Below are 12,844 nucleotides of genomic sequence, written 5' to 3' on the forward strand. Positions count from 1 at the left end.
ATACTTAGTACAGACTACCTGAATGTAACTTTTTATATATTTTTAATATATACTTACTATTCGGGCTCTTTTCATCAGTGATGTCTTTTTACCACGTGGCTGAACGAAGAAATTAGAAGTCAGATTTACTACTTTGACTGGCTGGTGTTTCAAAGTCAAATTACACAGTACTTATACTTACCACGCTGATCATCAGAATTTTTACTCTGGAAACACAGTCGTCTAGGGATAGCTCTCCAACCAATGGATTGTTTCCCTTATTTAGAATTTAGATTTTCACGCTACATTTTCCCCCAAAGAAAACTAGAATCCTAGGACTATGCTTTGTATACTTTGAGCTCTTTCAAAAAGAATTCCAGTGGTGCAGGTGGCAGGAGGTGGGCACGCAGGATGGCAGGGTATGGGGCTAACAAAACATTTCCTAAAGGCGGTGCTAAGCATAGTCAGGAGATACTTCTTTCCTTCTGAGAATGACAATCCCACCAAAGTTAAGAAATGGGAAAAAAGACTTGTATTAATAGCTATGGTTGGTGTAAAAAAAGATTTAACAATACCCTGATAAACTGAAATGTACTATGCCCAGAAAGTTGAGAAGTTTGTGAAATGACTAGAAAAAAAAAAAAAAAGCTAGACGCAATTATCACTTAGGTTTTTCTGCTCCTTCAAATTGCAATAGCCATTGCATTCCGGTGCCTAGAACAGTACTTTGTACGAATATTAGGATGACTATTAGTATTCCTTGCAGGATTAGGCCTTCTGGCACTACTACAACACAATATAGTCATATACAAAGCGCCAAAATATAAACGGTCTTAACACATTTAGGAGGCCGTGGATCGAAGGCTTTACAGAACAAGTCCTGTACTATATATAAAATATTTTGTTCTCCCGATGTTTGTCTAGCGGGGGCAGACCTTTGCCCCGCTTGTAAAGAGCAAAAAAAACATTCGAATCTGGAGGAAGTTCCCAGTGCAGGTCGAAGTGCAAAAGCCGAGGGTACAAGTGACCCACGGAGTTAAGACCGCCGACTTCCCGACCCAAATACCTGCTACGCCCTACGCGCAGGCGCAGAAAAGGGAAGGGGGCCGAAGAGGGCGGAGGCGAAAGGCCATTCGCCGGATTCAGGTGGCCCCGCCCTCCGTCACGCGCCAGACGGTCACGTGGCCGCCCGGAGCCGGAGGGTGGAGTTTTACTCTTTTACAGTCGCCACCCGGCAGGAGTCCAGCCCCTGTGGGTACGAACGCGGGTTGGTTTTGGACCCTCTGCGAGGCGCCGCTACCACAGCTACCTGCGTTCGTTACAAGGATTTCCTGCTTCCACCCGGTAAGTGTGAGAGAGGTGACCAGAGAGAGTGGGTCGCAGAGGCTGCTGGACGAGCCACTTTGGGCTTCGGCCGGCCGGAAGTCGCGCACTCCGGTGACAGCTGCCGGAGTCTTAGTGAAAGGACTGTTGAACCGTCCCGGCAGCCGGGACGGGGGGGAAGGAGGTGAGGCTCGGGGCTGCCCCATTGGTTAGGTCGGTTTTTGGCGCGCTGTTCCTCCGCGCTCGCTATTGGCTGGCGCGCGCCGTCCCTGACGCGCGCTCTGCGGTTGGAGGGCCCCGGCGCGCGGCCCGGATTGTCCGCCCCTTGCTGGTTTCTCCCTCCCTGTGTCCCCAGGACTAGGTGGCGGGGTCGCGGGGTGGCTTGTGTGCAGCTGGTTCGTGTGAGGACACCAGCTTGGGCGTGCCTGGCTTTCGGGATGAGGCGGACCACCCTCTTGACCAGTAAGCAACTGGCGGTGACCCGAGGGGTGTCCCTGAATTCCGCGTCTCTCATTTAAAAAAAACTGGACTTGATGACATTTAGTTTCACCTGTTTATCAGAATTTCCTAGAACCCAGTGCTATGCTAGAGTTCAATCTAATTATTTTAAAAAATTAGATAAGGTAGTTCCCTTGTGGCGCAGCGGGTTTTGGAACCGGATTGTCGCTGTAGCGGCTTAGATTCGATCTGTGGCCCAGGAACTTCCACATACTGCGGGTGCGGCCAAAAAAAATTAAATAAAAAAAAACCCTAGGTAATAAAAAGTAAGTGAGGGTGTAAGGTTGTTGGCGGGAGTGTAATGAACAAGTGAAGACTTTTTTGTGTTGTTGTCTTTTTTGCCATTTTCTTGGGCCGCCCCCGCGGCATATGGAGGTTCCCAGGCTAGCGGTCGAATCGGAGCTGGCAGCTAGCTGCCAGCCTACGCCAGAGCCACAGCAAGGCAGGATCCAAGCCGAGTCTGCAACCTACACCACAGCTCACGGCAACGCCAGATCGTTAACCCACTGAGCAAGGGCAGGGATCGAACTCTCAACTTCATGGTTCCTAGTCGGATTTGTTAACCACTGAGCCACGACGGGAACTCCTACGTGAAGACTTGATTCTTGTTGCTGTTCATCTTTTAAAATCGTGGCATATACTAAAGCACATTTTTCACATAACGGTTTAGGACTCAACCCTCCAACTAAATTAGAACCTTCACGAAACACTATTTATTACTCACATGCCATGCATTTTGATGTTTTCTCATCTCTTCAGTTTTGTTCAGTTACATTTTTTCAAACACCTACTAAGTGATTTTGGAATCCCAGGCTGCCACCCGCAGTTTGGAAATCATTGTCCTGGCTCAGTTTAGTTGGTCCTGACCAGCATTTGCTTAACATGAAATAGAATGGAAAATAGGGTACATCACACAATTAGGTGAAGCTTTGTTTCCTAAGCTTTTTCGTTGGCATTTGTGTGCCCTAGGGCACGGTTTATAAAATGTATTCACGCGAGATGGATCATAGTCAAAAGTTAGAAAGCCACTGCACTGAGTAAAGGAAGGCAGGACCACAGAAATCAGGAAGATCTGTTCTTGGCTGGGAAGTTCAGAGTTATGTTTGGAGTGAGTCTGGCCCAGTGGTTTAGCAACATTACATACCGCTTTGTTCCCTGCTCCCTTTTCTTTGCTTCCATCAGTGTCTCCATGTGTGGTGGTGGTTAAACATTGCCTGCAAATATAAATACATAATCTAATTTGACTGGATATTAAGTCACAGTTAAGCTATTGCTGGTTTCCAGAGCCAAGTTTATGATAGCTTAAATCTGTGAAACAGCAAAGTTAGGATGCTCTTCTTTAATACATAGACTTGGGCATACCCAAGTCTCAGGTTTGTTCTTCCTGGTGACCATTTTCCACATCTTTCTGTATTTAATCCAGGTCACCAACATGTTTTGTAAATTTGTTTAGAATACAGATTTTTCCTTTTATAGCAGTATTCTTCTAGGTAGAATTGTGTGTGTGTGTTGTGTTTATGTGTATAGAGATACTAAGAGTCACTAGCTTTAGGCACTTTAACAAGTGACAGAGCTGAGTTTGGGCACAATGAGAAATGATAATTCCATCATTTTTCTTTGATTGTTTTGATTTTTATGATTGTACTTTCAACAACAAAAAAAACCTTTTCATGCAGTCTGTATTCTGCTTTTGAATGTGCAGTCTTCTGTTCCTGACCAGGTGTATAATGAATCCCAGCATGAAGCAGAAACAGGAAGGAATCCAAGAGAATGTAAAGGTATGTGATGCAATCACTTTAATCTCTTGTAGAGAGCATATGGTTAGATGTTTTTTGACACAATTTAGTCACATGTTATATATTACCTGGCTATAATTTCTGTAAACTTTGAAATACTAAATTTTCAGTGAGGACAAGTAACAATAAAGAACTTGTTTAAAAATTAATTATGGTTGCATATTAAGTTTTTTGACCCACATATATGGGATGTCTTTCCATCCATTTAGGTCTTCTTTTCTTTCAACAAAGTTATGTAGTTTTCATAGTTTTTGAGGTTTTCACTTTTTAAATTTTTTCTTAAGTATTGTTTTTTTAAGCTATTGTAGATGGAGTCATTTCCTTAATTAAATTTTTGGTGTGCCTACTATACAGAAACGCAGTCGATTTTTGTCTCTTGGTCTTGTATCTTGCAACCTTGCCAAACTTGTTTTTATTTAGTTCAAATAGTTTTTTAGTAGATTCCTTAGGATGTTCTATATATAAGACTATTATTGCTTTGTTTCTACTCTTAAATTTCATGCAATGATTTTATTAAAATCCTTGGTGTTTAGGTTAGCATCTTTGACTGCAGAGACACATTTTGCATTGTACTTTGTATAGTTTCAGGGTACATCATACTCATTACCATCTAACCTGCTTGTTTGCCACACCTTTTGAATCCTTGTATTATACAGTCACTGGAAACCTCCCAAATGTTTGTTTATAACAGTGAAGACAGAGCTTAATTTTGAGTCTGTAATTTTGACTGGCTTCACTCTTACAGTTCTAAATGAATGTACAGCTTAGCTAGGTCTTATCATAGAATTTAGACTAGATCTATTCTCAGGATTCCTGAGAATGAGACCACATTGTCAGGAAGGCGTACCAGTTTGCAGACTTAAACTGAATAGTATAAATAAAAAGCTTTTCGTAAATGATAGCAGTTGCTTTTTTGATAAGTTGTTTACCTTGTCTTAGTATCTTCCTTACATTGTTTTTCTTGAATAATACTTTGTGTTGATAATTTGTGAATTTGATTCCATCAGCTATTCAGGATGATGACATCTTCCCACTGTTTTGTATGTATGTTTTTAAGCTTTTTATAATGAAGATTTTTAAATACTCAAAAATAGAGTCAATAGCATTTCAATTTACTTCCCCCATTTTCAACAATTATCAGTGTATGGCCAGCCTTGTTTCATCACCATCTCCATTCACTCCCCCTTTCCTCCACTGATTTATTTTGAATCAAATCCCAGACAAATAATTTATATAATTTCAGCAGATAGTAATATTTAAAGAGAAATCTAATATTTACTAGCTGCAGTATAGCTATCTGAGATATAAAAGGACCTGGTTCTGCCTCCAAAACTGTGATGCTAGGTGAGTTATTTAGGATCTCAGCCTCAGTTTACTTAATCTGTAAAATGAGGGAATTGGACTGGAACTAGGTCTGTAAGAGTTCACGTTAGGAGTTCATGGATTCCCAAAATTCTGTAGGATTGTGCTCTTGTTTGTGTGTGTGTGGTTATTTTGTTTTGTTTTTTTCTTTTTGAGGGAGTTCACAAAATCTCAAATTGTTTTCTAAAAAGATTAAGACCCATTAATATATAAGAATCTTTTCCGTAAAGAGTTTATTACTCTACTGCATGTGATGTGTGTAAATAAAATGCCTTTGGGGGGGCTGGATGCTATAAGTCTTACAGGTGTGAAAGTTAAATCTTAGAAATGGTCGTTTTTTGGTTTCAGTAATTTAGCTGGCTTTTTTGGCCTTTATTGGTAGCAAGCATTTAAATGAATTAGTACCTCCTATTATTAAGGTTCCAAATTGTATTTTCTTGTATTTGTCTGGAGACTGTTGATTCTTCTATAATCTAAATTGTATCTGAAATGTTGGTGTAATATTTGTTCTCACAGTAGCTGGCATTTGTTCTGCAGTTAAATAGTGAGATAATAATCAGCAGTAGCAGCTTTACCGTGGGAAAGGTAGACTCTCGTTCTGTGGAGCATAGTGTGGAATCAGTAACTTTCTCACGCTGCTTTGGTATCATGTTCTTGCTGACCTTGTTTGAGTATTCACCATTGTTTGCTATCCCATGGTGCCAGTATAACTAATGATTTTTTGCAAAAATAGAGAGCTCTTTTAGATGAGGAAATATACAGGAAGGTATTTACATATTACAAGGAAGGCATTATTTTCTTCAAAACAATACCTTGGGCACTTTAGAGTTTTAGTATGCCTCAAGCGCTGGCATTTTCACAGTCTGCTAATGAATGGGGTTGAAGCAAAACTGCTTCTACAGACAGGTAAAAATTGAAGAGGGGAGCAGGTCTTGCATGTGGATTTGGTTTTGTGTAATGTTCTTGAATATTATCTTCCTATGGTGAATTCATATGTGTTAGTGGATATTCACAATTTAAAAGAAGCCTGAGATAAACCCTTTTGATTAGGTAGGGGAAATAGGTATTTTGCAGTGTAAATAATTAACTTTTTACTCCAATTTACCTCTTTTGTGGGTTTCTACTATAAATGTTATGATGTTTGGTAAATTTCTGGTTTCTGGGCAGAAGATCTTTTTAAGAGGGAGTACAGATATTCCTGTTATATCAGAATTTCATCACATGAAATATTAGAACTTAGAAATTTCGTTATATTTGTTTTAACTAAACATGACTAAATGACTATAGCAAGAACATATATTGAAATGGGAGAAGAGCTACTTGTGTCAAGTTTGGGTAATATGATTTATTCTTAGAATTTCTTCAGATTTCATTAAAATTTTAGGGAAATAATTTGCTAGTTGTTTAAATCATATATAGCATTATAAAATTATATAGATCAAATACTAGGGTCCTTAGCATTTCTTTTTTTTTTTTGGTAAGTTATAGTTGGATGAAGCCTGTTAAACAATCCATATGGGAACTTAGTAACCAGTATCATTATCTTGACTTTCAGAGTAGTCCTGTTCCAAGAAGAACTCTGAAGATGATTCAGCCTTCTGTGGCTGGATCTCTTGTTGGAAGAGAAAATGAGGTGTGTATTATTGGGCTAGAATGGGGTACAGGTGATACTGCCTTTCCATTGAAAACATTTCAAAGGTTTCTTTGGTCAGAACTTTCTAAATCATTGACATTTGGAAATAATTTAAGAATAACAATTGTGTATTGCCCACAGAAATCATTTTTATTTTAATTGTTCAATTTAGGAAGTTCAAAATTGGTAAAGACCTGGGGTGATGTAATAAGTTAAGAGTTAACCTATAGGCAGAATGTTTGATGTTTTGAGAATAAAACATTGTATGTAAATGATGAAATGATGAATGAGGGTTTCTAGGCTTTTGTAGGTTGAAAATAGTGCCTTTCCTTGGTATTGAATTATTTAAACAATAGAAGTAATTCAGCTAAGCCTTAGACCCCAGTCTAATCCAAAAGATTGCTGCAAATAAAATTCCTAAAGTAAAGTATACATTTTGGTAGAATTTTGAATTGTATAATTTCTTAACAGGTAAGAAAAGGTAAGAGATATGAGTACTTCTTTAGTTTGTTAGAGACAAAACCACCCAGCTTTATTGTTCATTGAATCAAAATGTATGATGTACATATTTTCATTATAGTCGGTTAAAGGCTTGTCCAAAAGGAAACAATGGAGTGACCAGTCAATATCAAAGACTTCCGGCTCTGGAGTTCTTACTGTCCCAGAACATAGTGAAAATAAAAATGTTGGAGGAGTGACCCAAGAAGCATTTGATCTTATGATTACAGGTATGAAGAGAGAAAAAAAAAAAAATATATATATATATATCTTAAATTTTTAAATTATAATGATGATAAATATTTCTTAAACTGTTATGAATTCTGCCCACAGCCTTGTAATCAATTAGATATTTTATTTTTCTTTTTTTGATAATTTAAAATGTTTTATGGTTGTAAATATATAAACTACTGTAAATTTGGACAGGTCCTGTTTGGTAAGATCCATGTATGGATAAAATTGTGGGGGAAAAAAAGAATAGTTATTAATATGGCAGTTCTGATATTGGGTTTACAAAACTTGGAAGCAATCTTTTCAGAAGAAAAATGTCTGGAGAGTGAATCTGGAAAAAAGATACCAAGAAAATTAAGTATGGGAGCCAACAATAAAGGGAGTGAAGATGAATGAGAAGCGTGTGCCTGTAATAACTAGTGTTTAATGGAATGGCAATAGAACTCAGAAGAGGAAGCTAATGTTACTTTATAAGTATAATCACAGAAATGGACAAATCCAAATTTAAGACCCATGTGAAAATAACTGATCTGGAATTTTCACAGACATCAGTGTTAAATTGAAAAAAAAAAATGCACAAGAGTTCCTGCTGTGGCTCAGTGGGTTAAGAACCCAATTAGTATCCACGAGGATGTGGATTTGATCCCTGGTCTCGCTCAGTGGGTTAAGGATCTGGTGTTGCTGTGAGCTGTGGTGTAGGCCAGCAGCTGCAGGTCTAATTTGACCCCTAGACTAGGAACTTCCATATGCTGCAAGTGCAGCCCTAAAAAAAAGAAAAATAGAAAGCAAATGTTGCAAACACCTTTATTACTCTAGGTGAAAGTTACATGTCTGTTGTACTTGTGTTGCAATTCTTTTGGAAGATTGAAATCTTCAAAATGTTGAGAAGAAAAGAAAAAATTTGATTTGGCTTTCTAACTTTAATCTTTTTAAAATGGATATTACTAAGGACTGAGTAAGACTGAATTTTTTAAATAGAAAAAAATTATAGGATTTTTACAGCAGTATGTAACAGTAATGATTTTTCAAAGTTACATGTAAACCATTAAAGTTTACAAAGTTACATATAAACCATTAATTTATTTTAGAAAATCCATCCTCTCAATATTGGAAAGAAGTGGCAGAAAAACGGAGGAAGGCTCTCTATGAAACACTTAAAGAAAATGAGAAAGTACGTACTGAATATAATTTATGGCATTTTTAAACATTCTGGGATTATCTTCCATCTGCTGCTTGGGATATTTTATTAGAGCAATATAAACTAGCTTTAATGTTGGCCTAGTAAAGGTCTAATTAGGCAACTCTGTTACCAGAATGATTATACAAAAAGAAGCCTATTGTGTCGAGAGCTAGTGATCACATCTTTGTTAGGAACTTTATGTAATGTGTCTGTCAGTTATATACTTGGAGGCATATGGTTTATATATAATGTGGGAAATCTATGAAATACTAAACTTTTTGGTTTGTGTCACATAGCTTCATAAAGAAATTGAACAAAAGGACAATGAAATTGCCCTCCTGAAAAAGGAGAATAAAGAATTGGCAGAAGTAGCAGAACATGTGCAGTATATGGCAGCAGTAATAGAGGTAAGGACTTTAACCTCCTGGTTCAGCGTCATCTGTTTTGCTATGAAATTGAGGCAGTAGTGTGATCAGAAGGTGTTTGGGCTCTAGAATCAGATTTCCTGGTTTTGCATCTTAGCCCCCTGCCTAGGACCATTAAGTTTGGGTCAAGCAGGTTGTGTACCCTCTTGGGGCTCCATTTTCCTCATCTGTAAGATGGGAGTGATACTGCGTACTTTGAGGCTTGTTATGAGAATAATGAGTTGTAATAGAAAATTGAGAGAATTGCCTGCACATAGTAAGCACCCGATAACTGTTAGATGTCGTTACTCCTAGCTTGGGAACCTCTGTATGCCGCACATGTGGCCCTAAAAAGACAAAAAAAAAAAAAAAAAAAAAAAAAAAAAACCCAAACAACTAGTAATTGGTGTGGGAGTTCCCATTGTAGCACAGCGGAAATGAATCCAATTAGTAACCATGAGGTTGTAGGTTTGATCCCTGGCCTTGCTCAGAGGGTTAAGGATCTGGTGTTGCCATGAGCTGTGGTGTAGGTCACAGACCCAGGTCGGATCTGGTGTTGCTGCGGCTGTGGTGTAGGTTGCGACCCCTAGCCTAGGAACTTGTATATGCCTTTGGTGTGGCCCTGAAAAGCAAAAAAAAAAAAAAAAAAGTACTAAATAACTTTGGTCATTTTATCTGACTTTTATAAGAATTAGCCTGAAGACTGTGACTTTACTAGTCTTAGCCTAAAAAATAGGTTTTGCTGATGGAAAGGAAGTTTTTCAAATCAAAACTTCCTGTACCGACTCTCTGCTTTACATTTTAGCACCATGACAGGATGTGTGTTTAAAGTTTGGAAGCACGGCAGTCATTCTCTTAACTGCCATGAAAGTATTGGGCCAGAGCAGATGGGAAGTTAGGAAACCCAGTCCTTTATTGTAGATAGTTTGAGAAGTACTGACTGAAATTGTATTCTGAAAGCCTATGAATCCTTTTCTTTTAAAAAAACAAAAACCAAAAAACAAATTTTTAAACACAGATTTTGTAGAAATGTAATCTAACATGGTAGACACTTTGGTATAACACTGTCAGTGAATTTAATTGAGAGACTTTGTGAAATGAAGCCTCTTTACAACCTCGAGAGCCAGTTATGTCAGCATACTGATAATGGGCTTGGATTATAAAGGTTTTACAATAAATTATTGGTTTATTCTTTAAAAGAGACTGAGTGATGAACCTCTGGATAAATTTGAATCACCGGATAGTCAAGAATTTGATTCTGAAGAGGAAACTGGTGAAGATTCTGAAGTAGAAGACTCAGAAATCGGTACATATGATGAAGAAGTCTCCTCCTCTACAGATGCAAAACCATCTACATGAAATTCACTAATACTTGACTCTTGAGAAAAACACTGCCAAAGTTTACCTCCCCTGTAGTTCTTTGTAGTAGAGTAAATAACTTTATAAGGCAAATAACTTTATAAGCAAACTTGGAATCAGACTTCCCTGTTTGTATCCTGGGACCCTGTTACTGTATTAAAATACAAATACTATGTATTTTTAATCTATGATATTTTGTGTAAATAGCATTTTCTCAGTTGTCAGACATGACTTGTGTATATAATAAACTTCATTCTATTGAGCTTTGTGTATTTCTTGAAGTATAAGGAGTATATATGAAGTGTAGAAAATGTGTCTATTTCTGTGCTTTTGTTTCCTTTTTATTCTGCTATCTTGGAGGGAATAAGGGTAACATAAATTTCTCCCTCTTTATTTATTTTTATTTATTTTTATTTTTTTTTGGTCTTTTTGCCTCTTCTAGGGCCACTCCCGCGGCATATGTGGGTTCCCAGGCTAGTGGTCTAATCAGAGCTGTAGCTGCCGGCCGTCACTAGAGCCACAGCAACATGGGATCCGAGCCGCATCTGCAACCTACACCACAGCTCACGGCAACGCCGGATCCTTAACCCACTGAGCAAGGCCAGGGATCGAACCCGAAACCTCATCGTTCCTAGTTGGATTCGTTAACCATTGAGCCATGACAGAAACTCTCGAGATTCCTCCCTCTAGACTGAGATAGCTGAGGTTTTTACCTCAGAAACCTCATTGTACCTCAAGCTCCCTGGAGGAAATACTGATTTCCAGACCCCATGCCCAGTTATTCTAAACGAGGAGTGTGAGAATCTAATTTTAAAAGCTCCCCAAGCAATTCATTGCCCAAGTGAAGGCTCAACTAACTGGCTGATGTGATCATATTCTTCTTGGAAGCTTAAAATGTGGTGATGTTGGCAGTCCTCTAGAAAAGCAAAGGGGAGCAGATGAAGAGTTGCAGGAATAGCCAAGGCTTCTGAAATTTTCTCTTCACACATTTCACTTACGGGTATGGTGCCCTGTAAACAGTGAAGGGATAGGAAGTAAGAGGGTGAAATTATGTTTTTCCTATATGTACCGTTTTGAAAGAAGAAAAGGATAAAATAAAGGGAGATTATTTGCAAAGTATATAGCATCGGAATTGAATAAATTTTTGCGGAAGCATACAAAGCAGCTCTTTATAAATTGGCAATAAAGAGCAATGTCAAGTTTAAAGGATTACTTTGGGTAAGTTATTTTTGTTGGTTTTTTGGGCCTTTTTGGCCACACCCACAGCTTATGGAAGTTCCCCAGGCTAGGGCTCAAACTCACACCACAGCTGCAACTGGAGCTGCTACAGTGACAACACAGGATCCTTAACCTGCTGTGCCACAAGGAACTCTGGGAAGTGATTCTTGTAGAACTTTAATTTGCTTATCTCTAATATTGAGATAAAGTCCAATTCTGCCTTTGTGAGGATTAAAACCTTTACTGGAGTGCATGACTAAATGCTTAAATAGTGGAAACTGTTATTGATCAATAGCAGTATTCTCCAGTAAAATTTTGTGATACTGAAACTGAGTTGTCCACTATGATAACCAGTTAGCTGTATATAGCTATTGAGCACTTGAAATTTGGCTGATATGAATGAAGAACTAAAAGTCTAATTTATTTTAATTAATATTTAAAGAGCCATGTTAGGTCAGTGGCTCCTGTATTAGTGCAGCTCTGTTTTGGATTTGGGCCATTAGACCAAAGATAAGAGTTGAAGAAAACTGGTAAATTTGATGTGTTTTTTATCACAATAAAAAATTATTTTTAGAAAATTAGGATTACTCTAGGGGAAGAGGAGAATCAGCTGAGAGGCTTCTCTTTGAAAGACTCTTAAGAGACTGAAAAGCCACAGACTGGGAGAAAATACTTGCAAAGCATATCCAACAAAGGATTTATAAGGAACCTACAACTCATTAAGGAGATAATTTTTTAAATGGAGGAAAGATTTGGATGCTTTTCCAAAGCATATGTACAAATAGCAAATAAGCACATGAAAAGATGTCAACCTTACTAGTCTTTAGGGAAGTGCAAATTAAACCCACAGTGAGACACTGTCACTTACCCATCAGAATGGCTAAAGTGTGAAAAACAAAAACTTAACCATACCAACTGTTACGAATGTGAAGCAACTGAAACTTTCCTGCAGAGTTTGTGGCAATGTTAAAACACTACAGATGCTATCGAAATGTTCAGCAATTTCTTAAAAGTTAAAGGTACACGTGCTGTATGATCTGGCCAGTCTTCTCCTAGGTATTTTACCTAAGAGAAATGAAAGCATATGTCCACATGAAGATGGGTCAACAATAAAGCCCTTGTGCTCAAGTTCTTGTCTTGGATTTGCTTCTAAGAGAATCCAAATGTTGGAGAGAGAACTTAAAAGGAACAACAAAGGAAAACAACAATTTGCTATTAAATGCTAGGTGAGCCAGTTTAAAATCACAGCTTGGCACAAAAATGCCTCAAGGCCCAAATCTGAATCTCTCATTCTCATCAGAGGCCTGATATTATTTGACTTTTTAAAGTATGTTCATGACTTATTTTTGAAAAAAATTAAAAT

At 38.0% G+C, this 12,844-nt stretch overlaps 1 protein-coding gene across 7 annotated transcripts; it reads left to right on the plus strand.

Annotated features, from left to right (window-relative positions):
• GMNN (geminin, DNA replication inhibitor) lies at positions 1,147–10,525 on the plus strand. 7 transcript variants are annotated; one of them, XM_013977477.2, is made up of 8 exons: positions 1,155–1,323; positions 1,658–1,764; positions 3,503–3,578; positions 6,514–6,591; positions 7,172–7,319; positions 8,409–8,491; positions 8,797–8,907; positions 10,105–10,525. In XM_013977477.2, exons 3-8 carry the CDS (start codon positions 3,528–3,530, stop codon positions 10,261–10,263), a joined length of 630 nt encoding a protein of 209 aa, XP_013832931.1. In that variant the 5' UTR covers positions 1,155–1,323; positions 1,658–1,764; positions 3,503–3,527; the 3' UTR covers positions 10,264–10,525. The 7 variants fall into 7 exon arrangements, with proteins under 7 accessions (XP_003128251.1, XP_003128252.1, XP_013832931.1 ...); XM_013977478.2 differs by having other exon boundaries at positions 3,521–3,578; XM_003128203.5 differs by lacking the exon at positions 1,658–1,764 and having other exon boundaries at positions 1,147–1,323; positions 3,521–3,578.

This window comes from Sus scrofa, chromosome 7 (assembly GCF_000003025.6).
Source record: "Sus scrofa isolate TJ Tabasco breed Duroc chromosome 7, Sscrofa11.1, whole genome shotgun sequence".
In the NCBI taxonomy this organism is placed as follows: domain Eukaryota; kingdom Metazoa; phylum Chordata; class Mammalia; order Artiodactyla; family Suidae; genus Sus; species Sus scrofa.

What these genes read in the sequence shown, in the direction of transcription:
- GMNN (XM_005665634.3), top strand. Translation starts at nt 3,495, where the DNA reads ATGTGCAGTCTTCTGTTCCTGACCAGGTGTATAATGAATCCCAGCATG. An exon ending in GAATCCAAGAGAATGTAAAG is followed by an intron (nt 3,579 to 6,513) that starts GTATGTGATGCA and finishes CTTGACTTTCAG; the next exon opens with AGTAGTCCTGTTCCAAGAAG. An exon ending in TTGTTGGAAGAGAAAATGAG is followed by an intron (nt 6,592 to 7,171) that starts GTGTGTATTATT and finishes TTTTCATTATAG; the next exon opens with TCGGTTAAAGGCTTGTCCAA.